Source organism: Palaemon carinicauda, chromosome 15 (genome assembly GCF_036898095.1).
Source record: "Palaemon carinicauda isolate YSFRI2023 chromosome 15, ASM3689809v2, whole genome shotgun sequence".
Taxonomy (NCBI): Eukaryota; Metazoa; Arthropoda; class Malacostraca; order Decapoda; family Palaemonidae; genus Palaemon; species Palaemon carinicauda.
Genome location: NC_090739.1, coordinates 35,430,093 through 35,456,185, shown reverse-complemented (window position 1 = coordinate 35,456,185; position 26,093 = coordinate 35,430,093). Strand labels below are relative to the sequence as shown.

General features: G+C 33.9%; 1 protein-coding gene and 2 long non-coding RNA genes across 3 annotated transcripts in view; 1 reads left to right on the top strand and 2 right to left on the bottom strand.

The window, feature by feature from the left end:
* LOC137654554 (uncharacterized) overlaps positions 1-26,093 on the top strand; it is a 339,292-nt gene that overhangs the window by 243,591 nt on the left and 69,608 nt on the right. The window lies entirely within an intron of this gene.
* LOC137654267 (uncharacterized) overlaps positions 13,465-26,093 on the bottom strand; it is a 46,433-nt gene continuing 33,804 nt past the window's right edge. Inside the window, exons 2-4 of the mRNA XM_068387893.1 lie at positions 16,273-16,492; positions 14,992-15,169; positions 13,465-13,869 (exon numbers count right to left, since the gene is read on the bottom strand). Coding sequence (XP_068243994.1) covers positions 13,662-13,869; positions 14,992-15,169; positions 16,273-16,486 — 600 coding nt within the window. The 5' untranslated portion in view covers positions 16,487-16,492 and the 3' untranslated portion in view covers positions 13,465-13,661. The remainder of the gene's footprint in view (positions 13,870-14,991; positions 15,170-16,272; positions 16,493-26,093) is intronic.
* On the bottom strand, positions 20,776-22,497 carry LOC137654266 (uncharacterized). Its single transcript, XR_011046579.1, has 3 exons — positions 22,270-22,497; positions 21,744-21,924; positions 20,776-21,158 (listed from the first exon to the last, which is right to left on the bottom strand). It is a non-coding gene; the product is annotated as an uncharacterized lncRNA (long non-coding RNA).

Here is a 26,093-nt window from a genome sequence, read left to right as displayed (position 1 = left end):
ATTTGCGGGTAATTGGTGATGCCAGGCATTGAATTCGTCGGTGGGAGGGGCTAACTATCCCCACTGACCAGTGTACGCCCACCTAAAGAGAGACACCCCTCTGTAATAGAGGACTGGTCCCCGTTGAAGCCTCTTCTCATGTTGGGCCGCATGGGATAGGAGGACTGACATCCTCCGATAAGAGGTGGATAACCCGGCTTGCTGCTGCTTTAAAAACTAACCCCTCTGTTGACGACCTAGAAACCCTAAAGGACCATTCTGCTAATGCTAAAAAAACAAAATAATTTGGGTGACATGGAGAATTTTGCGAATCCTTCATGTCACTCTGATTCCCATAGAAACTAATTATGATGTGCTGTATAAAGCATTTCAATGTTATGGTCACATCAAAGAAATTAGAATGAGACTTGAAGGTGACACATGAGATCATGGATATAATTTGATGACCATGATGAAGCATCCAATGCAATCAGTAATATTATGAATATTAAAATCAATAATTTGAACATGAAGGGTGCTCTTTGCGATCGGGTACCTAAGGATCTAGATATATACAAACCTGCAGAATGGATTGATAAAGGTATAGAGGTAGTTGTACCCTCCCAGAGAAAGCCAAAACCACCAAAGTAGCTTGTTGCTCAGTCAAAAGGGAGTACAGGAAATTCTTTTGAAGAAATTTACATATCTTTAAATAAAGTAGGTACCATCGCACCAGGAGTTATATCTCGGTTTGTAAAGAACAGTTTCCTCGTAAGTGCCAAATCAGAAATTCAATCTGTTATACTTTGCAATTTAAATACAGAGAATGATGACATAAAGCTGGATGTGAAACCCCATCTAAACTTCAGTTATGGAAGGGGAGTAGTTTTTGATAGTCTTATGTGAGTTTAACGAAGAGGAGATATTGGCCACGTGTCTTTTAACTGTGTGGAAAGTGCATAAAGTCCCTGGAACGTCAATGATTATCTTGACTTTCTAGGATGCTGATGTGCCTTTCCACATTTATATAGAAAATGAATGGATTAAAGTTCGAACTTTTAAGCAGAAGCCGCTGCAATGTTTTAATTGCTTAAGATATGGGCATCCATTTAAAGTTTGCAAGAATGATAAAATGTGTAGTACTTGCTCCAATGTTTACCATGGAGAATGTACACTAGAGGCCAATTGTATAAACTGCAATTTGAATCATAAATCTACTGATAGGAGCTGCCAGCAATATAAGTTGGAAGAGGCTGCACTCATTAAATCCAGTATCGAACACATAAGTGTGGGGCATGCTAAGAGACTATTGAGTAAATCAACAAGTTATGCAAAGGTATTGAAATCAGGATAAAAAATGAGGCAGGAGACATCCAACCCACCTATTACTGCCTGTATTCCCCATAAAAGAAATTCGCCTTCTTCTGATAACATTCTAGAGGATAGGACAAGAATATCACCTAAGGCTTTGCTCACCTCTATTAAACCTTTGTCCCCACTACAAAGGATAATACTAACCTCTCTCAGGCTATATATTTGCCTGATTCGATGGAGGTTCCACATAAAACAGAGTTATCAGGTGCACCTGTAGTGGGGAAAACACCAAAACCTAACAAATCACCACCTGTCAATAAGAAAAGAGAGAGACCTCCATATCTCTCACCCCCATCCATTAAAAACACCAGTTATGACATCAAATAGATATGATGTTCTGCCTGTTGATATTTCAGATCAACAGGAAAATTTCTTGAATCAATCAAAAATTCAAGTTGAGGTCCACCATCCCCCACAAGAATTAGGTAAAAAGAACACTGAAAAGGCTAATATAAAACCTAACTTATCAAGATCCACACTTAAGAAGCCTACAGAAAATATTGTCAAATCAAAAACTGTCAAAGGGAAGACCTCATCAAAGATGTCTTCCAGAAAATAATACATAGTTTTCTCCTCCATTTTGCAATGGAATTGTCAGGGTTTAAGGGCGAAATATGAAGAACTTAAGGTCTTAATTCACGAGCATTCCCCCATAATTGTATGTTTACAAGAGAGAAGGCTTGATGCTAATACTCCTTGTCCTCGCGAATATGTTGGCTATAGGACACCGTATAATCACCGAGTAGGGAGCCATGGCAGAAGCCTCTTATATGTTCTTCGAGATGTTCCACAAATACCTTTATCTATTCGTACACCTCTCCAGGCAGTGGTTGTACAGATTGATATAGGGGGAAAATATACAATCTGCCCTCTGTACTTGCCTCCAAATGATAACATATCGTATGATAATTTAGTAGAGGTGATTACACAGCTCCCTCAACCTTTTCTTTTACTTGGACATTTGAATGGTAGACATCCTTTGTGGATGATGTTTTAGCAAACACCAGGGGCAATATTATATCATCAATGACGACTCCTTAATACAGGAGAGCCCGCACACTTCCACGTTCAGACAGGTACCATGTCATGCATTGACCTTTCAATTGCAAGCTCTAACTGCCTTCTTGATTTCGATTGGAGGACATTAGGTGATTGGCATACTAATGATCAATCACCAATCATTATAAACACCAACAATGGTCCACCTTTACAAAGATTGCTACAATGGAATCTTGACAAGGCGGACTGGGTTAAATTTTGTGAGCTAAGTGAAATCAAGGGGAGTGCAGAGCAGTTTGAAAGTATCGATGATGCCATAGACCTACTGAATGGAACTCTCCATACAGCAGGAGTCAATTTGATTCCCAAAACCACAGGATTATTCAAACGACGACCAGTCCCGTGGTGGTCTTCAGAATTAACAGCCTTGCACAGAGCCACCAAAAAATCTTTGACTAGATTGTGTAGATGCCATACTGAGGAAAATCTAATAGCATACAAAAAGTGTAGAACACAGTTCCGTCGTGCCATGAAAGAAGCTAGACACCAGTCTTGGGTGTCTTTTGTTTCCTCCATTAACAGTTGAACACCACCATCTTCTGCTTGCAGGAAAGTAAAAATATTGCAGGCAAATATACCCCAAACCCACCACCAGTGTTGAAGGTGAACGGTCAGTATGTGACTGAAGCAAATGATGTTAGCAAAGCCCTGGCTGATCATTTCTCAGATGTATCATGCGAGTGTAAAGCAGCTCTTGGTCACCAGTATAGGAGCGTTGACGAAAAGAAAATTTTAAATTTTGCAACAGGAAGGGAAGAGTTGTATAATTCTCCTTTTACTGAAAGAGAATTTGATTCCGCAATTGCTAATTGGATCGATACAGCCCCTGGACCTGATGTAATTCCATATGCAATTATTAAACATGTACATTTTAATACAAAGTTATCTATTTTAAGCATTAAAAGAATATGGAATGATCATAGTTATCCAAGTGTTTGGGAACTAGCCATTATTTTAGCCTTTATAAAACCCGGTAAGGACAAGTTTTTAGCAGCAAATTATAGGCCAATTGCATTGACATCTTGTTTATGTAAACTCATGGAGAAGATTTTCAATGTAAGACTGATGTGGTGCCTTGAAAAGAAGGGTATTTTATCACCCATTCAATGTGGATTCAGAAAAATGCACTCAACGATTGATGTGTTGATACGACTTAAGTCCTTTATTTGTGAGGCCTTTGCTTTCAAACAGCACCATGTGATAGCCTTTTTTGACCTTGAAAATGCACATGATACCACATGGAGATATGGTATATTTAAAACAATTCATGAATTAGGATTAAAAGGAGAGCTACCACTATTTATTCAGTCATCTCTTTCACATAGAGTTTTTCAAGTGAGAGTGGGGGAAACTCTTATCAGAGAGTAAATGCCAGGAAGGAGGAGTTTCTCAGGGTAGTGTGCTGAGTGTAACCCTGTTTACACTAGCAATTAATGTGTTATCCTCAGTCATTCTCCGGGATGTTCTCTCAACATTATTTGTGGATGATCTCTCCATATCATTTGCCAGAGCTAGAATGGCAATGGTTGAGAGAAAAGTACAACTCTCAATTGACAAAATTATCCAGTGGGCCGATATGAATGGATTTAAGTTCTCGACAAGTAAAACTACTATTGTCCATTTCTGTCGTATCCGGGGAGTACATCCAGACCCAGATATATACATTAAAGGTCAACGGATCCCATGTTTAAGTGAAGCTAAATTTTTAGGTTTGATATTTGATTGTAGGCTTACATAGGTTTCTCACTTAAAAGCATTAAAAGCTTAATGTCTTGAGGCTTTGAATATTTCAAAAGTATTGTCCAATACATCATGGGGAGCAGACCGCAATACTATTTTAAAATTATACAAGGCCTTGATTTTTTCCACAATTGTTATGGATGTGAAATATACTCTTCAGCCACCCCAAGCCTGTTAATGATATTAGATTCAATACATCATGCTGGTATTAGATTGTCCACGGGAGCGTTTAGAACCTCACCTATTCCACGGGAGCGTTTAGAACCTCACCTATCCCAAGTCTCCTTGTTGATGCTGGAGAGTTACCTCTAGACCGTTACCGAATGTCTTCTATTATTCGGTATTGGTTTAGATTGCAAAGACTCCCTAATTATTAGCCTTTCAGACTGCAAGCCTTGTAAGGCAATCAATATACATTGAGCTGCACCCAAAATCTCCTAAACCTTATGGCTTTCAGGTGAAACAATTAGTAAACAGTCTTGATATAATTAGAATTAAGGTGCTTCCATTTAAGGTATCATCAACGCCTCCATGGAAATTACCTGAGATATATTTTTGTAAAGACTCTTTTGGTGTTAAGAAGAATATGACTGATTTCTAGTCCAGGTCTCTTTTTATGGAACATGTTGCAGAACATAGGGGATCGACTTTTATATATACCGATGGCTCCAAATCTGACACTGGCGCTGGATTTGGAGTACATAGTATTGGTTGTAATTGTAGAGGTGCACTTCCTTTAACAGCATCCATATTTACTGCCGAACTGTATGGCATACTAATCGCTATTGAGAAAAGAGCGTTGTAAAAGGAGGGCAATTTTACAATTTTTAGTGATGCAAGGAGAGTCCCTGAAGCTTTAGAAGTTTTGAATTCTAGTAATCCTCTAGTTTTAAAGATTTTAGAATGGCTTTTTATTATTGGACGGAGAGGTATAAGGGTTCGATTTTGTTGGGTTTCAGCACATGTAGGTGTGTCTGGGAATGAGAAGGCAGATTTACTGGCGAAGAATGTTGCATCATAGTTGCTACCAAGAAGGTATCCCATTCCCTGTAATGATTTCCTACCTAACATCAAGAAATTGTTTTGTAATAAATGGAAATAGCACTGGGATAGTCTAGATGGCAATAAAATGAGAGAAGTAACAAATGTCATATCTTCTTGGAGGTATAACATGATGCCCCGAAAGTGGGAGGTGTCTCTTTGTCGTCTTTGTATTGGTCACATTCGGTTGACACATCGAGTTTCTTCTGAAGGGCTAACACCAACCGTATTGCGACGACTGTTTAGTACCTTTAACAGTGAGGCATTTGTTGACCGAATGCCCCAATTATAATAACTTACGAAATAGATATCTGTTTGAGGCTCGAGGTGAGGATGGCAGGTTTATCCTTGCCAAGATTCTTCGACATGATGTGTCCTACTATGCGAGGGACATTTTTAGATTTATTTCAGAAACAGGTGTTCTGAAAATTATTTAACTTCCATAATGACATTCAACTTTTATGGTTTTAATTGAATATTCTTTTAATTTTTATATAAAATAAATGATATCGGCGTCAATGACCTTAGTTGTCAGGATGCCTGAAAACTTTAAATCAATCAATCAATCTAGTCCACTGCAGGACAAAAGCTTAAGACATGTCCTTAGTTGTGTCTTCAGTTTGGCCATTTTCATCACCAAAATGGCCACTGCAGATTCCTGGTAGTGGAGACTTTAGTGTGATCACTCTTAGCAAACCAAACCAGCCTTGTTGGTCCTGTACTGCACATGCATCACACACGCTCATTCACTATAACTGAATTTCTTGTTTATGCCTGTATGCTTTTGTATCATTGGAACGGGTTGTATATATATTCAGGCTCTGTCCAAATAAAGTTAGTTGCATTCACCCCGCTTCTCAGTTATTACCTAACTGGTGCATCCACATATTGGTGACCCTGGAGTGAAACTGGTGGATCCGTAAATCCCTGATAAGTGCAACTTTGATGATCATGGCGATACACAAATCCTTTAACCACTAAGGTATCCCCTCTCAGAAAGGGATATATATATATATATATATATATATATATATATATATATATAGTATATATACAGTATATATATATATATATATATATATATATATATATATATATATATATATATATGTGTGTGTGTGTATATGTGTATATATATATATACATATATATATATATATATATATATATATATATATATATATATATATATATATATATAGTGCGGTATACCTTAACGATCCATTTTTGCCAATGATTATATAAGCGGATGAGAAATTTAGTGGAGTAACAAGAACTTTTTTCGTGGAGGAGGTGCCCCATTGAATCTTGATGAAATTACTGGTAGCAGGATGACAGATTGGGTTTAAGGCGAAAGACAAACTGTCTCTTCGGCTTCTACTCCTATACCTTGTAGATGATCTTACTAGAATTAGGATGGACCGCCACTGCGCATCACAAGGAAGTGACTATCCTTTGATGAATCTAGTCAATGAATCCTCTATGGATTTAGTCAGTCAATGGAAAGAAAAGTTGACAGAATAGCTCCCAGTCTCAGGCTTAGCGTGGGGTTAAGAATCTCCTGGTTTATAAATGCTAAAGAAAAATAGAAAATCGGTAATTGGAATGTTAGAACCATGAATCAGATTGGGGAGTTTCAGTAAGTGGAGTGAATATATGAAATATAGTTTTGATATCTTGGTCCGAAGTGAAACACGTTGTAAGGGGATTGGTAAGGAAACCTTAGACCAAGGAAATTATCAATTCAAGAAGAATAGATGGATTTGGGAGCGTAGGGGTAGGAATGCTGATGACACCAAGAACAGAAAAGACATTAACTGAGTGGAGAACTGTAAAAAGTAGATTGTTACTTGCAAAGTTTAAATCAAAGCTGTGCAATATCAGTATTATAGTTTGCTATAAACCAAGAATTGATTTCCCTGAAGAAAAGAAAGATGAATACTATGACAAACTGTTATGAGTAATAGATGGAATGCCAGAGAGGGATGTGAAAACTGTGATTGGTGACTTTAATGCTAACGTTGGAAGGAATAATCAAGGTATAGAGAAGGTAATGAGTGTTGAAGGTCTTGGCGAAGTCGCAAAAGAAAATGGAGCCCATTTTATAAGTTTCTGTTTAACAAACAATCTTGTCATTGGAGGTGCCCTTCTCCAGCATATAGACATCCACAATTATACATGGACTTCGCCATGTGGCAATTACATGAATCAAATAGATCACTTATCCATCAATAAAGAGAAATGTAAGAAGCTATAGAGGGGCTGATATTGGTAGTGATCACCAGCTCCTCATTACCACACTGAAATATAAACTGAAAACACCCAACAGAAGTGTAGATAGAATACCTAGGTTTGATACAACTAAGCTTCTAGAAGATGGTCACAGAAATATTTGCAATTGAATGTAGGAATCGATTTGCAGTCTTAGAGATTTTAAGAAAAGAAGAGCAGACTGTTAATATAGAATGGTGTGATATTAAGAACATATATCAGTCGGTTGGTGGTGAAATTTTGGGACAGTCAGTTATAGGGAGAAAGCTATGGATATCAAATGATACGTGGGGTACTATAAAAAGGAGACAAGACAGAAATTGATTGTTGAGAGTTTTCGAGAAAGTAATGAAAATTACAAGGTAAAGCATGCCAAGTATTCCAGCATTGATAGTGAGGTCAAAAGAAAAGCCAGGAATGACTGGAGAGAATATTTAGTCTGGAAAGCAGATGAGGTTGACAAAGCTATGAATTCCTGGAATGGCTATGGTGTAAGAATTATTAATGAGATCTCTAAGAGGGCAAAGAAGAAGAATATTTTACTCATAAAATAGAGGGGTGTATCTGTTATAACAACAGAAGATGAAGAAAGATAACATTGGATGGAACACTAGTGAGGTCATGAATAGGAGATATGAGGGGAATAATTTGATTGATATACCTGAAGCTGATGAAGACATTGATGTACCCATGAATGAATTCAGTGTGTTTGAAGTCGAATCTATTAAAAAGAAAAAAAACTCGAATGGAAATCATTTGGTTACGATTGAATAACTGCTGAAATGAAACTGGAGGAAAATGAATACCCAGAATACCTACAAGATTACAAGATTATTTTGTAGGATATGCCGTGAAGAGGTAAAACCTGATGAATGGGAGTTAAGAGTGTTGGTGAAAATGGTAAAAAATGAGACTTGACTGATTGCAATGATTACAGAGTTGTCACTCTTACGCCAGATGTCATGAAAATATATAGTATGCTTATTCCAAAGAGACTAGCGAGAAACATTGATGAACAATCAGGATTTAGAAAAGGTAGAAGTTGTACTGGAAACATTTTCATTTTAAGACAGGTTGTACAGCAAAGCGTAGAATATAGAAATTCAATTTTGATGACATTTGTTGCCTTTGGTAGTGTGCAACGGCCAATTTTGTGGAGAGTCCTATGTTATTATGGAATTCCTCTTAAATATGTGTATTGGATTAAGTCTGTTCATGAGCATAGCAAGTGCAAAGTTAATGTTAGTGGTGCCCTATCAAATAAATTGTCAGTGAACGTGAACCGTGGAGTACTCCAAAGGAATGTATTGTCACCTATGTTGTTTATCCTCCTCATGGATTTTGTAATGCATAGAACAGTTGGGGGTGATGGAAAAAGATCGGACTCTATTGGTAATAGGAAATTAGCTGACCTAGAGTATGCTGTTGACGCTGTCCTTATTAGCAGAACAGCACAATTTGCAACGCATGCGTAACAAAATGCATGAAATATCAGATGAGGTATGGCTCAAGATAAATAGAAGAAAGACAGAGATGATGAGAACGGAATTTTCAATGGAAGATGAAATATCATTGGAAGGAGAACGTTATAATGAGGTAGATTCATTTAAATATTTGGGAACTATGGTATCTAATGCAGGGTTTTTAGAATTGGAATTTAATGAACAATTGAAAAAAGCAAATCAAACAATTGATAGGTTAAATGCCTGAAAACTTTAAATCAATCAATCAATCGATAGGTTAAGTAAAATTTGAAAATCAAATTACCTGAAATTATATATAAAAATCAGGCTATATGTCAGTTTAGTGATCTCTGTTAATGTATGACAATGAAATAATCTCCAACAGACAGTAATTTTGAGAACAAAGAATATTGGGCGTTAAATGAAAGGACAGGATTTGAAATGAAATTATAAGAGATTACTCGAGCGCCATATGTGGATGATATATATATATATATATATATATATATATATATATATATATATATATATATATATGTATATATATATATATATATATATATATATATATATGTATATATATATATATGTATGTATATATATATATATATATATATATATATATATATATATATATATATATATATATATACAGTATATGAGAGAGAGAGAGAGAGAGAGAGAGAGAGAGAGAGAGAGAGAGAGAGAGAGAGAGAGAGAGAGAGAGAATCTATTTCTGTCTGTCCCCTCAGTAATGTCCATGGGTTGCTCCCTTCTATTCAGTCACTTGACATTTCACCCGTAATTTTTTTTTTATTCTTTCCTGAAACATCTTTCCATGCCATACAATGTTGTTTTGGTATTAATTTTGCAAAAAAATATTTCCTTGTGAACCTATGCCCCTAAAGTAACGAACTTGTTAATAGTTTTATTTGCTTCTTTTTATTATATTTATGAATATAATGTTTTCAACTTTCTTATGCACATTGATTTTCTGAAGATATGAATTGAATTGTAATCGGTTACAAAATCCCACCCTTTAAAATAAGAAATTGTTTATGGGTTTGTTGTTTGCTCTGATATTGGTATTGGAAAGAAAGTTTTTCGTCGATTCTTTGAATTGCTTTTACTATTGCCTTCATTTAGATTTCCAATGTTTTCTCCATGATTGTGTCGTTATTGCTTTATTTAGAAAATAAAATCCATTGTGTCCTGAGTTACTATTGTTTCTTCCCTTTAATGTCTAATATTATTTGTTGTGTGTGTTTAATTTATTGGACGATTCTTGTTTTTTCTTTCTATCGTCGTCGTCTTGGTGTGCTTGTAAACAGCGAGATGTTTCTTGAAACTGGCTTGGTACTAGAGAGAAGTGTATAAAAAGCGTTCCCTTACAAGTCAATTGCCTTGTTACAATTAAAAAAGTAATATATATATATATATATATATATATATATATATATATATATATATACTGTATATATATATATATATATATATATATATATTATATATATATAATGTATATATATATATACTTTATATATATATATATATATATATATATATATATATATATATATACACACACGCATACATACAGTACGCACACTGTAATACTTCGGTTTATGATTAAATCTGGATATGATCGAATCGGTATACATGAAATATCATATCGTATTCGAGCATTGTATCAATTTGCGAGAATAAATTTCGATCCGTATCCGCAATTTTAGGAAAAATACTAACGAAACTTCAATGTCCTGTGCAGCTACCGGGGTCTAGGCGATGTCAGGCAGGGCAGCCGGTCGGGACTACGCTCCACCCCAAAAGCCAAAGCAAAGTCCTTCAAAAGAAGGCAACCGTGTTACCCCATACGAATGGAAAAAAAAGCACGCTTTTAGAACAAGGAGGAAAAAAAAAAAACAGTTGTTTAGCATCCATATGCCACCTAGGCGATGTTTACTTGTATTTTATGCAATTTTGTTCTTGGACCTTAAATTTTTCACTCATTGCAGTACTCATACCTTTTTGGCAGTTTGGTTTCATAAGGGTGTAATGTGATCTTTATAGAATTGCGATTTATATTGTTCGTGTCAAGTTAATAGTATAAAGTTCAGGATATTTCATTTTGGGAGGATGAGGGACTGAGTGACGAACCTCTCAATTTGAGGGAAATTTAGAAATATGGGAAGCTCTGCAAAATTTTGTCGAATCTTTCTACCCAGTTAGGAATTTGGAAGGGCCAGCGGTAGATGTGTTAACAAATAATGCCATGTCACTTTTTCATACAATTTTAAAAAAAGACAAATAGTCTGTTCGTAGGTTCCTTGTCAAAATTGAATTTAAGAGTATAAAAAAAGACGACAGTGTCCGAGAAGTGTAAAATTATAAATTCAGTTAGTGACTGTAAACGTTGGCCAAGAGAGAGAACTCATGACATTTTACTCGAAATTATCATGTCGGGAGATTCTTCCTCTAGACAGAAGCTCCCTCCTCCTCCTCTCTCATCTCTCTCTCACACACACACACACACATACACACACATATGTATGTATATGTATATATATATATATATATATATATATATATATATATATATATATATATATATATATATTATATTATGTTATATTATATTATATTATATATTATATTCATCGTACCCATAAATTCCATTTGGATGGGGTAGCACCAGAAGAGTACAACCTTCTTGGTTTTCAGTGAGTCATGACTGACCCCAACAGATTCTAGTAACCATACGCATCGAATGGCCTGGTGCGCAGTAGACTGAATTTATCCACGACATATCAAACGCGGGATGAGTGCTCTACCACTTGGCCAAGAGTACTAATTGGCAGATTGCACCTTCAAAATGTGGGTGATTTGATCCCTGCTTATAGATGGATAGAAAGCACAGCAATGTATTCATTTAGATAGAAAGCATAGTAATGAATTGTTTTAGATTTTCGTGCTATTTATTCCTGAACAGTTCGTTTCAAAATTATAAGTTTTGCTCTCATTTCATACGATTATTCTTGAAAGTTACAATGACATACTCTAAACAAAAACATTGTTTTGATTTTGTACTATTTTACTGGGCGCAGGGAATAAAGTTCATATTAAAAGTCTAACAACTGTGGTTATTTTTTTATTTGCAAATTCGTCAGTACAAAAAGTGAGGTAACATAACATGTAACACACCCATGGAAAGTTTTTCTCATAACACTTAACATCTAATCTAAAATTTCTCCTTCCATGAAGACTAGATTGGAATGAAATAATTGTGAATAGTGATAACAAAATGTATATTTAGAAGATATTTTACTATCTGAACTACTGTGTTTTTAATTTTAATATTCGGGGCCTAGTCACGTCTTCATGATTTATAGTTGCCAAATATTTTTAGATAGGCTTTATGATAAATCGGCGGGAGTTTCTCTGACTGGAAGTAGTGACGTGGCTTATATCTCAACAGGAAGAGAAGCTTTGTAATTAAGATTAAAACTAAAGGAAACCAGCTGAACCATATTTCAATGCTAAATATGAACTAAGAAATGTTATAAAGTATCCTTTCAGGAAGTGTTTTTGAACACGATTCGAAAATGGCTAAATATTAGCGTATGTTAGGAACAAATACATAATATATTTCGCTGGCCAACGTTTTGGGCATTTTCGTTTTATATTTGAGCTTTTAACATTGAATCCTATACCATAGAACATAAACATAGAAAAACTTAGTTTGTGTGCAATTAATTTTTCTTAATATCACTAGCACCAAAGAAGCAATACTAATAGCAACAAGGAATTATTAATCATTTATAGTTTATTCTCTACTTTTAAGTTAAGTTTGCCGACTGGGTTGCTTTTCCTGTTAATATCCTAAGACTCTAAATTTGTATTTTTTTATAATAATAATGATAATAACATAAAATAAGTGGGAAGTAATGTGAAAGGTTTCTTTGAATTATGTGAATTCTTTATAATTTGTTACCGACACCAATAATTCAGATTTAGAAATCCTTCTAGGAATGAGCCACCCTGTTCCCCAATTCTTAGGGTTCCTTTGTTGACTATTGTTTCTGACTTATTGAAAGTTATTATTATTATTATTATTATTATTATTAATATTAATATTATTATTGTTGTTGTTGTTGTTGTTGTTGTTGTTGTTGTTGTTGTTATTAGCCAAGCAACAACTCTGGTTGGAAAAGCAGAATGCTACAAGCCCAAGGGTTCCAACAGAGAAAGTAGCACAGTGAGGAAATGGCATAAGTAATCTCAAGTAATCTATGTATAAGTAATAATAAATGTTTCAAATGCTATAACAACGTTAAAATAGATCATTCATATATAAACTAACAAAGCAAGGCTCATGTCAACAGAATTTTCTGGTAAACCAAACAGCAGGATATAACATTTTATATTTAGAATTTGCAACTAGCAGAGACATTATTACTGTAAGATAATCCGGAACATAACTTTCCAGGAATATTATTAGTGCTTTAGATTTTACTCCTCTTTTTTTCACCATGGTGTGTAAAATAAAAAAAATAAAAAAATGGCAGTAAAGTTTGAGACTCCAAACACAGTAATGGAGATATGGCTAAAGTAAAATGCATTTTTGTGCTCCAAGAAATGCACCAAAGAGATCATCTGTGAGCAAATGTGAAAAATGTTCAGTGTCTTTTCAGAATCGTTTGTCGTCACCGATCAATTCTTGTAAGCTTAATCACATTAGCGACTTCCATTCAAGAACTTCGAATTGGGTTTCCCGTCACGCTCTTTAGCATCGTGCTGTAACGAATCAAGCGAATGTTGCGAGCACTTCTGGTAGTATTTTTGGCAGTCCCCTCTCACTTGTGCTTGCTTCGCTGCCTCCAGTAAATCTCTGGCCATCAGTTTGTCTTGGCTATCTAGAGCAGGCATGTCTCTCTTCACCTGGCTAAATAAAAGAGAAAAATGGTAGTGAGAATTCGAAATCTTTTTCAGTCTTGGTCTGGGCAGTTTTAATGACGGATCAGTGTTGGTGACCTGTAGTGGACTCAAATATATATATATATATATATATATATATATATATATATATATATATATATATAGTATATATGTGTATATATATATATATATATATATATATATATATATATATATATATATATATATATATACACACATATATACTATATATATATATATATATATATATATAGTATATGTGTATATATAGTATATATGTACTTTCTATAGTTTGGTCATTGATATTTCAGAGGACATTTACATAACTTTTATTTATAAAACCACATGCAATACATTAATATCGAATTCCCTATATTTTTGGAATAATTACACTGGTAGAATTATAAAGGTTAAATGAATTTAACATACCAGGACTTGAAAAGTATCTCTTTAACTGCGGAGTGAATTAATGCACTGTCACTTATGTACCATCCTGCTCATAGTTCGTGCATTTATCGTTTCAAATTCCCTTTATGTATAAGTTATTCCCAGTGCACAGTGAAATTGTTATTAATTATATGTGTGACACATATGTATATTTATACATATAATTTTATATATATATATATATATATATATTTATATAAACATAATATATATATATATATATATATATATATATATATATTGATATATATATATATATATATATATATATATATATATATATTTGTGTATATTCTGTATATATATATATATATATATATATATATATATATATATATATATATATGTATATGTGTGTGTGTGTGTATGTGTGTGTGAACTTGATAAGCTTAAAGTGCCTAAGAAGTCATGAAGGAAAAAATAAAAAAACCTTGATTTTAGAGAGTAAATGTTCTAATTATGTTTTTCGTCTTTTCTTTCGTCAATTCTTTTAAGTCTTGATGTATATACACACACACACACACATATATATATATATATATATATATATATATATATATATATATATATACAAATATATATATACCCAGCGTTTGCGGGTAATTGTAACTATATTAGATACAATGGGACATTCATTGTAAGTAAGATAAGTGGGTTTCACCTGGTTAGTTCCGTAAGTAGACCTGAGACGACCCCATTAATCTTATGAGCATTAGGGAGATGGGCCTGGCAGATGAGACGTCGGCGGCACTCTGGGTCCTCAACCCCATAGATCGCCCAGGTTTTTTCCAAGAGACCCAGGACGCCAGTGAAATCCCTGCTGTGGCGGCTTCTTCCTCCTGTAGGGAGAAAATTAAAGCTAGGATTACCTGTCAGTTTTTATATCATTAAAGAGTTTTGTTTTGCTTAAGGGTGCAAACAGTTTATTGGCAATTGTGTTTTATCTCTAGTCTAATATTTTGGACAGTAATAGTATTATATGAAGTTCCGTAGTTTTTCTGTTTTAGCTCTTACGTATGCAGTACTTTATTCTTTTGTCTCTGGTAACCCTGTATATAGGGCTCGTTTCTGCTATGTTTAGTAAGTATATAGAGTAAATAATCATACGTATAGCGTGCATAGATAACTTAGCACTATACGTAAGTATACTATTGAAAATAGAAAGAATACGCATTTTGTGAAGTTCCGTACATTGGTACTTCCAATCTTCTCGTAATAAGTATGATAATAATCCAATAGATTCTGCAAATGTTCATTTAGATAAGAGTAAACCTTATATATACATATTTCCTTCCTTACTCAGTCTCTCCACCCCAAAACAATCTGTTGTAATCCATTTAGTTTTATTTGAGTTTAGTTAGATGAAAATATCATCATCATCATCATCATCATCATATCATCATCATCATCATCATCATAATATCATCATCATGATCATCATCATCATCATCATGATCATCATCATCATCATCATGATCATCATATCATCATCATCATCATCATCATCATATCATCATCTACGCCTATTGACGCTAAGGGCCACGTTTAGAATTCGCCAGTCGTTGCTATCTTGAGCTTTTAATTCAATACTTCTCCATTCATCATCTACTTCGCGCTTCATAGTCCTCAGCCATGTAGGCCTGGGTCTTCCAACTTTTCTAGCGCCTTGTGGAGCCATCTGAACGTTTGGTGAACTAATCTCTTTTGGGGAGTGTGAAGGGCTCGCCCAAACCATCTCCATCTACCCCTCATCATGATCTCACCCACATATAGCACTCGAGTAATCTAATCCTGACTTCATAAGTTATGTTATATCAAAATATATAATGTATTAATCCTTCCACCCTTAGTCCCCATTCACTACTTCTAGCTGAATGGCCTCCCCAAACCTAGTGCTGGGTCTTATCTCCAAGATTCTATATATCCATTTATCTATCCTTACCTGTGTACTCCCAGTCTCCACCCCCAGACCGTCCTGACGACGAGGAGTAATAAAAGATATAGAGGAGAGCAGCAGCTGAGAGGAAAAACACGCCAAGAGCTAATCCTGCCGTCGTGACAAGGGTCGTGCTGTTGTAGGCGTAGACGAAGAAACGTGCCGTCTCTCCCAAATCCCTCAGCGTTAGGGAATCGGCAAATTTTATCAGGGATTCCATTGTGTCCTGAAATGAGAAGGTGATTACACAAACGTATAGTGGTGGCTAGGAGACGTCAACGTTATGTTGAAACCCCCTTAATAACATTTTGATTTCAAAATATTTGTAGGACATGATGATGATCCGGTGTCGATATCCCAGATTTTGTTATGGTAGTTTACAGAAAACAATCGGTAATGGTTTCTTAACAGATCTGTATTGGATATTTCACACCATTGATTACCCAAGAGAGGAAATAACGTTTCTCGTTTTATTATCTATATATGAAAAAGTAGATTCTTATAATAAAAAAAACCAGGATAATACGGGTAGAATAAAGCGGAGGGAAAATTTTAGTCTCTCTCTCTCTCTCTCTCTCTCTCTCTCTCTCTCTCTCTCTCTCTCTCTCTCTCTCTCTCTCTCTCTCTCTCTCTCTCTCTCAAATAATCGTGTATTTGTACTGAAATTTGAGTATATAATGTATCTGTGAGAGAGAGAGAGAGAGAGAGAGAGAGAGAGAGAGAGAGAGAGAGAGAGAGAGAGAGAGAGTGAGTTACAGTATTTTTGCTGTTCAGGTTGTGCGCGCAATCAGATCTTGATAGTCAAATGGAAGATGAATACAGCTAATTAAATTATAAGTACTCCTGTCTAATTTGAACGTGTATCTGTGAAGTTCATCCGTCAGTTTACAAGCATCTGCAAGATAAGCCATTAACCTTATCTGCGTGTCGCCTCACCTGTGTATGGCAGGAATATCATCATTTCAGCTGGAGGACTGCCATCAGTCTTGTTTGTTGATTCAGTTTGGGTCTTGGCCAGCTGAGAAAAAAGCTTATAACGACAACCGCGTGTAGGGAGGATGACCTTGTCAAGTTTAATTGTTTCATGGTGATATAATTTTGACGGAGAAATAATCCCTCACTACTGTTGATTTTCTTCCTCCTTCAAGGGCCATCTACAGTAGCAAAATTATAGCTATGTACACAAACAACTTTATAGGCAAACAAAGGAATATTGAATGTTTGAGGATCAAAGCCAAGCCTTGCCCTGATTTGCCAGGTACCAAATTCTAACACATGTATGTGTATGATATAATGTATATATATATATATATATATATAGGCTATATACAGACACATGTATTTATATATATGTATATATTTTATATAGTTAGCCATACACAGATACACACACACACACATATATATATATATATAAAGATATAATGTGTATATATATGTATATATTTTTATATAGTTACACATACACAGATACACACACACACATATATATATATATATATATATATATATATATATTTATATATATATATATACACATATATGCATATATATATATGTATATATGTGTGTGTATATTTTATATGGTAACATATATACATATATACATATATATGTATATATGTGTGTGTATATTTTATATGGTAACATATATACATATATACATATATATATATATGTATATATATAACTATATATATATGAGAGAGAGAGAAAAGTGGCAAAATATGAGTTGTTTTATTTTCATAGTTGCACCTATTTTACTATCACTTCTTTGACACTCATAAGTGAGGGGATGTGTATTAATTTGCGTATAAACAATATCATAACGTTGGTCTTCAATTCCTCTCAACAGTGAGTATGTAGGCTTGGAAACAATATCATATATATATATATATATATATATATATATATATATATATATATATATATATATATATATATATATATATATATATATTGTACATTCGAGTATGGCTCTCTTCATATTACATTAATTACTTTTAATTTTTTGATACTCGCCCATTTGGCGTGTGCAAGTCTTTCACAAATTAGATTATTCCATTTGCAGTTTTCCGACCTATCTATAATGTAATAATTACATTCGGAGCACAGTGTTCATGCAGGCTGGTTCATAATGCAATGACTACATCAGGAATATACAGCTGTATTGCGATAATCAAGTTTAGATAATGTATGCCCTTACATATTGCAATAAATGCCATTTGAAATGTGAATGACCGTGAATAATGTAGGACTTGATATGTGACGCAACGGATCCAGTTCTCACAGACCTTACGGGTCTGCGGTCTTGTTTCTGAACAAGTATTTCAGTGCTTTTCTGACCACGTTGTTTTAACAAAACAACCACGAACACGGTTTAGCAGAAGCAATGGTTAGGTCACGGTATTTTCTTTCGGTCACTGGTACGTATTTCTCAGTATTTACTACATCATGCGCCTTCACATTTTTTCTCTCAATTAATGTTATTAATCATAATAACAATAATAATCGGTATTACAATTTTTCATTGATATATTGTTCGAAAGTCGTTAAAAAGTATAAATGTTTATTCATGTTTCATATATGCCCTCTCTCTCTCTCTCTCTCTCTCTCTCTCTCTCTCTCTCTCTCTCTCTCTCTCTCTCTCTCTCTCTCTCTCTCTATATATATATATATATATATATATACATGTATATATATATATATATATGTATATATATATACATGTATATATATAAATAATGTATATATATTTATATTATATATATATATATATATATATATATATATATATATATATATGTATATATAAATAATGTATATATATATGTACATATATTAATTATATATGTGTATATATAAATTATTTATATGTATACTGTATATATATAATATGAATATGTATATATATATATATACATATCTATATATATATATATGTGAGTATGTATATATATATATATATATATATATATATATATATAAATATGTTTTAAGCCCCAGAACATAGAAGTGGCTGTACTGTGCTAACTTTTCAATTTGTACAGTGAGAGCATTACTATTTCTTAAAAGTATTATGATTTTCGGAAATGTAGTTAACTGTATCTTTTCATCACAGTGGAGATTTCCACAAAGTTAGTAGGTTCAGCATATTAAGGGAGCAACAATGCTTCCCTTTGCCTTGGGCCGTCACTCTAGTAATAAGAGCTCGTTTGAAGGCATCCTCGCTGTACAAGTGTATAAACCTTACTACCTTCACCAACTTCATTGCGAAGGTTATGTTTTAATAGGCGTGTACTTGTTTGTATGTCTCTGGTTTTTTTTTTTCTTTTTCGCATAACTCAAAAACTATTTGACCGAATCTCATGAAATTTGATGGGATAATTGGCTCAGATTTAAGGACAATTTTATTAACTTTTGGGAGTGATTGGCTCAAAGGTCAGGATCAAGGTAAAGAAAATGTAAAAACGTCTTTTTGCTATATCGTGGTCAATATTTATCCCATTTGCATGAAACTCGCGTCAACAAGTACATATTTCAATTGCCTATCTTGTGACATTCAACATGATATTGAGACTTCATTACTTCATAACCATGGTAACAAAAGTGGTGTTGGCGAAGGTATTTGCTCAACTGAGTTACCTGTTCTAGTTTGTAGTTAAAATAACACGTTTCAATGTAGTTTTCACGACTGCTAGCATGGAACATTTTATATATATATACATATATATATATATATATATATATATAATTATATATATATGTATATATATATATATATATATATATATATATATTCACACACACACACATATATATATATATATATATATATATATATATATATATATATATATATTCACACACACACACACACACACATATATATATATATATATATGTATATATATATATATATATATATATATATATATATATATATATCTATCTCACACGCACAATATGATATATACTAACATTTTTACATGAAAAATTTCTTATATTTTTGCATACTGATTTATATACTGTAGATATAATGCATTAACTTACCTATCGATGAATTTTCTCTTATCACATGAAAGCATACAACCAAAATAAGCATGAATAACCTATTTTGCATTCATTTGCATTACTTCCAAACTTTAATTTTTTTAGGATTTTATTGGTGTTAATTTAGTGAAGATTTATTTACGAGTTTGGCAAAAAGTAAGTTTTTTGTAAAAATACCCAACGACCTGATTTATTTTTCCTCCTTGGACGTATACATTTATGTGACACATATGTATATTCATCAACACTTGCATAAAAGCAAATCTAAGTCAATTGAGTTTTTGGTATATAAATACTTATGTTTAGTTCCTCTCCGTTTATTAATATTTTATAAGGTCTCTTAATCTAAGGAATAATAAATAATTTATAAATACTTAGAATTAAAGAAATTTGTTAATAAATACGTTTATAATTAATTATTTTGTGATTATAAATATTATTACTGGCCATAACGCTTTAGTTTTCATTAATAAAACATCTAGAACTGCTAAAAACATTTGCCACTTCATAGAGCAAACAATCTTTTAGCTAAGGCTCGGTTTCATTTCACATATGGTCGAAGGGTTTTTAGTAGTCCAGATGAACCACATATGAGATATGCAACTTGTCATTACAGAAATGAGTCTTATTAGTTATTGTTCTGTTGAACCAGTGTTTCATGGTCATCGTCTGCGTCTTGTGGTAATGCGGCAAGGGATACTGTTGGACATAATTGGATGTACGTCAGGCAGTCATTCCAGTCTTGACCGTGTTTTGCTGCAAGAAGTAGATCTCGTACTGCCGTTTTGTCAATTTCAGCAGGAGTGGTTGTGCTTGTCAGAATACCGTCTTTCACCTGACTGATGAGAGAAACGCATTTCAAGTCAAATAAAGAGTTAGACAAATCTTACGGAAAGATAAGATTGTATATGAGACCCTTTGATATTGCAACAAGCTTAAATGTGATAGTATTTGTTTTTTAGATGCAATAGTTAATGTAGATTATATATATATATATATATATATATATATATATGTATATGTATATGTATAATATATATATATATATATATATATATATATATATATATATATATATATATGTAATATATATATATGTGTATATGTAAATTTCTATCTTATACTTGGGTCGAACCCTAGCCTGTTCGAATGCAAGGCAAGATGGCTACCAATCATGCCACCAGAGGCGAACTTGCCATTCATTTGAAGGGGCTAGGGTTTAATCTAAGTATGAGACAGAATTTTATTTTTGTATGAGCTTGATATTGTGTTTTTTTTTATCCATATGTATATATATATATATATATATATGTATATATATATATATATATATATATATATATATATATATATATATATGTGTGTGTGTGTGTGTGTGTGTATATGTATATAAGATTAAAGTGATTATATGTGTGTGTATTTACCTGATAAGCCCCTTCAGTGTACCTGACACAGTTTCATTGATTTCTTTGGCATTTGCCAGATGAACTTCACATACAAGTCGTCGGCGACACCGCTGGTCTTGAACCCCGTAGAGGAGCCACGATTTTTCAAGAAGATCAAGGATGTTCTGGAATCCTTCATCGTTGTAATTGTTATCGCTTCCTGAAGTATAATGGAAATTTTATCGTCGCTGGTCTTTCATTGGCAGTTCTGTTTTTCAGTGAGATTTGCTTTCTTAGTTTTTCAAGGGCAATGTTTCATCATTCTTTTATTTATTTTCAGTTTCACAGGGTGCTCAGAAAAATGTAGATATGCTGCTTGGAGCAAAAGCTATTAATATATATTTCAAATAATTGGAGCAAATACTAAAAGTAAGAGTTCTGAACTATTCGTTACACGATATTTACATATATACTCCCTTAGGTTTAATTCTATTCAAGACTTAAATTTTTCTCTCACGAAGCCAGGACTCAAAACCTATAAAACTTGACCCATTTTGAAACCCACCTCCTCCATATTGCCATTGGCCCCCTGACCTCCCGGAGCTGGCCTGTTCCGTCTGGTAGATGTAATATAGGAACAAAGACAGGATGACGAGCAGCGTGCCCAGTGCCAAGCCACCGGTATAGGCAATGGTAGTGGCATTGTGGGTCTCCACGAAATACCGAGCCTGGTGGAAGAGTTGGCCAGCGGCTGTGGTGGTGGATGATGTTGTGTTAGCCAGGATTGCCTGTGATACCATCTTCCTCTCCTGTAGGAGAAGAGAGATGGCGTGATATCTTCAGGTTGACAGGCATAAGCAGATTTAGTTCAGTTTGGTCTTCATGCCGGTGCGTGATGTAGCCATGCCACCTGTTTCCTTTGCAATAGCTTCGCTGTTTCGGTGGTGATGCAATCCATAGCTGGGTTTGGTCATGCAGTATCCAAGTCATGCACAGTATATCTAATCCGTCATTGTTCGTAATATTCAAGCATTCGTATATGTACATCCACATGCAGGGTAAAAAAATTTTCCACTAATATACAACCATAAACATCAGGGTAATTTTTTCATATAAGCATCGGGTTACTTTTCATTAAACTAATTCATAAGTAATTGATTTTATTTTTTAGCGTATAAAATTTGAATGGTGACACGAGACCCAAAGCATTTTGGACCTTACCTTTTGCTATATAAAATGTTTAAACTTAACTGAGATAATTCTAATTTTAATTCCAAGACGATATTTAGATTGGTGGAATATTACCACATCATACCTACTTTGAAGTTTTACCTTATTTTAGGTAAACCGGATTTTTTTACACGTAGATGGGATTTCCTCTTGTCTCGAATTGACCTATTTAAACCTTTCTTCCATGAAAATTTTCCTAGTATATTTCAATTTTGTGTCTTAGGTAATTTTTATTCAGAATTTAGGTTGTGGTTAGTTGAAATGAATTAAAGAAAAAGATCCTCTTTGTGCGTGACTGAAGGTGTGCATCCTACCGAAGCCAACCCTTACCTGAAAATTAATATCACCCTATCACAGAGACAGATGAATTGAATATGTACTCGGTTCTGTGAGCACCATTTTTCTAAAACTCTTGACTATTTATGGAGCTAAGTCATGCATAAATGATTTTATCTTGTATATGGGTTCGTAAATCATTACCTTTCAGTACCTTTGGAGAGATGAGCTCTCAACTTTATATAATCAAGACTGATACACACTCCATAGATCGTGCCGTTCATCACCACTTGAGTGCTAGAGACTAAACAGCAACAATAATCTACTTAGTGTTCAAATTGTAACCCATTCGTTATTACAGTATATTTATGTTAAGTACAATGTTCCTTCTTTTCAGTGTTTTAGGGTGGTTTTCATGCTTTCTAAAATGCAATATGTGATTTAACGCTTTTAAGCTTTTAAAGAATTTATGCATATTATCCACAGATGCTTAGAAGTAGCCTTTGCCAACGTAGGTACTGAAAATTTTTCACTGTTATTAGCTTAAAAAATTGTATTGTAATGTAAAAACACAAAATTATACTTTTGTTTTGGCTGAATATGATTTAATTTTCGATATCCGAAATTTTTTTTTATTAGAAAATGGATCATCTGTGAGCCTCCTTAGATAATGTATGTTAATTGCAAATGTGATAGAATAAACAAAATATAAGAGAAAAAAAAAACCGTTTTCTATAGAAATTAAATTGAAATTCTTGAGTATTTTTGGGTGTAAAAAGTAAACATTTCACAGCTTGAATCCAAATGAAAATTGCAGTCTTTCAAAGAAGTTGCATTGGTTGGAAAAGCAGTTCCAAACTTCTCTCTCCAACATTTTCGAAACTTTAACCCACATGAACATATTTCAGGTCGCTCTGTTGAACGTATATCTCCTATGTGACTTGGTAAAGTAAAGGAACTACTTGGCAAGCCTATCGGGAAAGTTTTCCAGGATCTATCAAAGGACAGCGATGTTGAATCTCGCAAATTTATTGATATTTTGGAATTATAGTGTACTTTTAACTTAGCTAATATCATGTCAGCTTCTGTTCGCTATTGAAGGATAGTAGCAGATCGAAAACCAGCATATTTATACAAATTTTTAGGTATTTTGAATTAGGAAGCATAGAAGTCATAGAACATTTCCACATATGGTTGGGATTTTATTATAATGACCAAGTCCTGTCTGTTTTAAATTGTTTTTGCATTTTCATAGATGTATATCATATCATATACTGTATTTTGATGAATCTTCAAGGAAATTCTGTATCCTTATATTGCATAATCAGCAGATTTTGTATTTTCAACGTACTGTACGTTATTTGAAAGTACTAAATGTAAGCTTTTATGTTATAAAAAAAATGGCTTAAAGTAAAATTTCAAGCATTTTCTATCTGCTCAAGGATATAAAGCTGCTGTTATATAAACTAGTGTACGCGGCCCGTCAAAAATGACGACTCAATATTTAGGTAGATCTGCACACAGATTCAACCCTTTTCACGCCCCCCCCCCCCTTTCCTAACTAATCCCTCTCCCCTTCTGGCTGAGGGACGGGTAGATACCGAGTAATCATACTTTTCCTAATGCCGCTCACCGTGGTAGGAAACATATGTATTATATCTATTACAGGGGAGATTCATTCTGTTTAAGAAGTGATAAGACAGGGGTTTTGTTTCCATGCAGATTCTAACCATCTCTCTCTCTCTCTCTCTCTCTCTCTCTCTCTCTCTCTCTCTCTCTCTCTCTCTCTCTCTCTCTCTCTCTCTCTCCAGTCTTAGAGTTTTTATCCTTGTAGTCCATTTTCCAATTATGGATCAGCTTGTAGAACGTTAAGAACGACATTCAATGTTTTGATTAATTACATAAATTAGTCTAGGAATTGTGTTTTTTTAATTTTGAAACCGACGAAAAACACACAATCTATGAAACGTAATTAATCGTTATTGATTCAAATTGCTTATAGGCTGATTGAAATGAATGTCCACTCTTGTTATTCTTATTGAATGTATTTGACATCATTCGCATTTGATGATCTAATTTCTTATTTTTTTTTTTTATTAATTTCATTCATTTGGGATAAAATAATCGACATTTTACACGAGTGTTTTTCATACCCACTAGAATAAGTATGCATATTGCAACAATGCAGGTAACACGTACTGGAATAAATGCAGATTTATGCTTTAACCCTGTAGAGTGAGGATACCATAACGTGAAGAAAGGGTTTGTGTATCGCAATGATCAGAAAAACCATCCTAGTCATGCCCACCCATACTTGGTTGGTTTGCTGTGAGCGATCAGACTCAAGTCTCCATCATCACCAATCCGCAGTGATCAAAATGGTGATGAAAATGGCCAAACCCCAGACATGACTAAGGACATGCCTGGGCCCTTTTTCTTAAAGTGGACTAGGAACGGCTGCGTTTGTTTTTTTGTTGTTGTACATACTTTAAGGGAAAAGTATATATCTATAGATGTGTATATGAACAGTCACTAAAATCGTTACGCATTAATACATATTCAACTCGTAGACTTTCTTTACCTTAAAATGTTTTCCATTTTCCTTGAAATTTTTATTCCTTTAGTTATAGTACAATTTCCCACCGTAATGGATCATAGAAATGGTAATGACATGCTATTTTATCTCGAAAGTTGCCGTAATGTATTTTCCCACGTTGATGTGTCCATTTGAGTGAAGGGGGAATCAAACCACTCGGTAGGGAATTCCCCTGACAGTTCGTCAGGGCACGTTTTGGGGATCTCCTTGATGCCTTTTGCATCTTCTTCGGGATTTGGAGTGCGAGATGGAAAATACAATATGCGCCTTTTTTTTTTCTTCCGCGT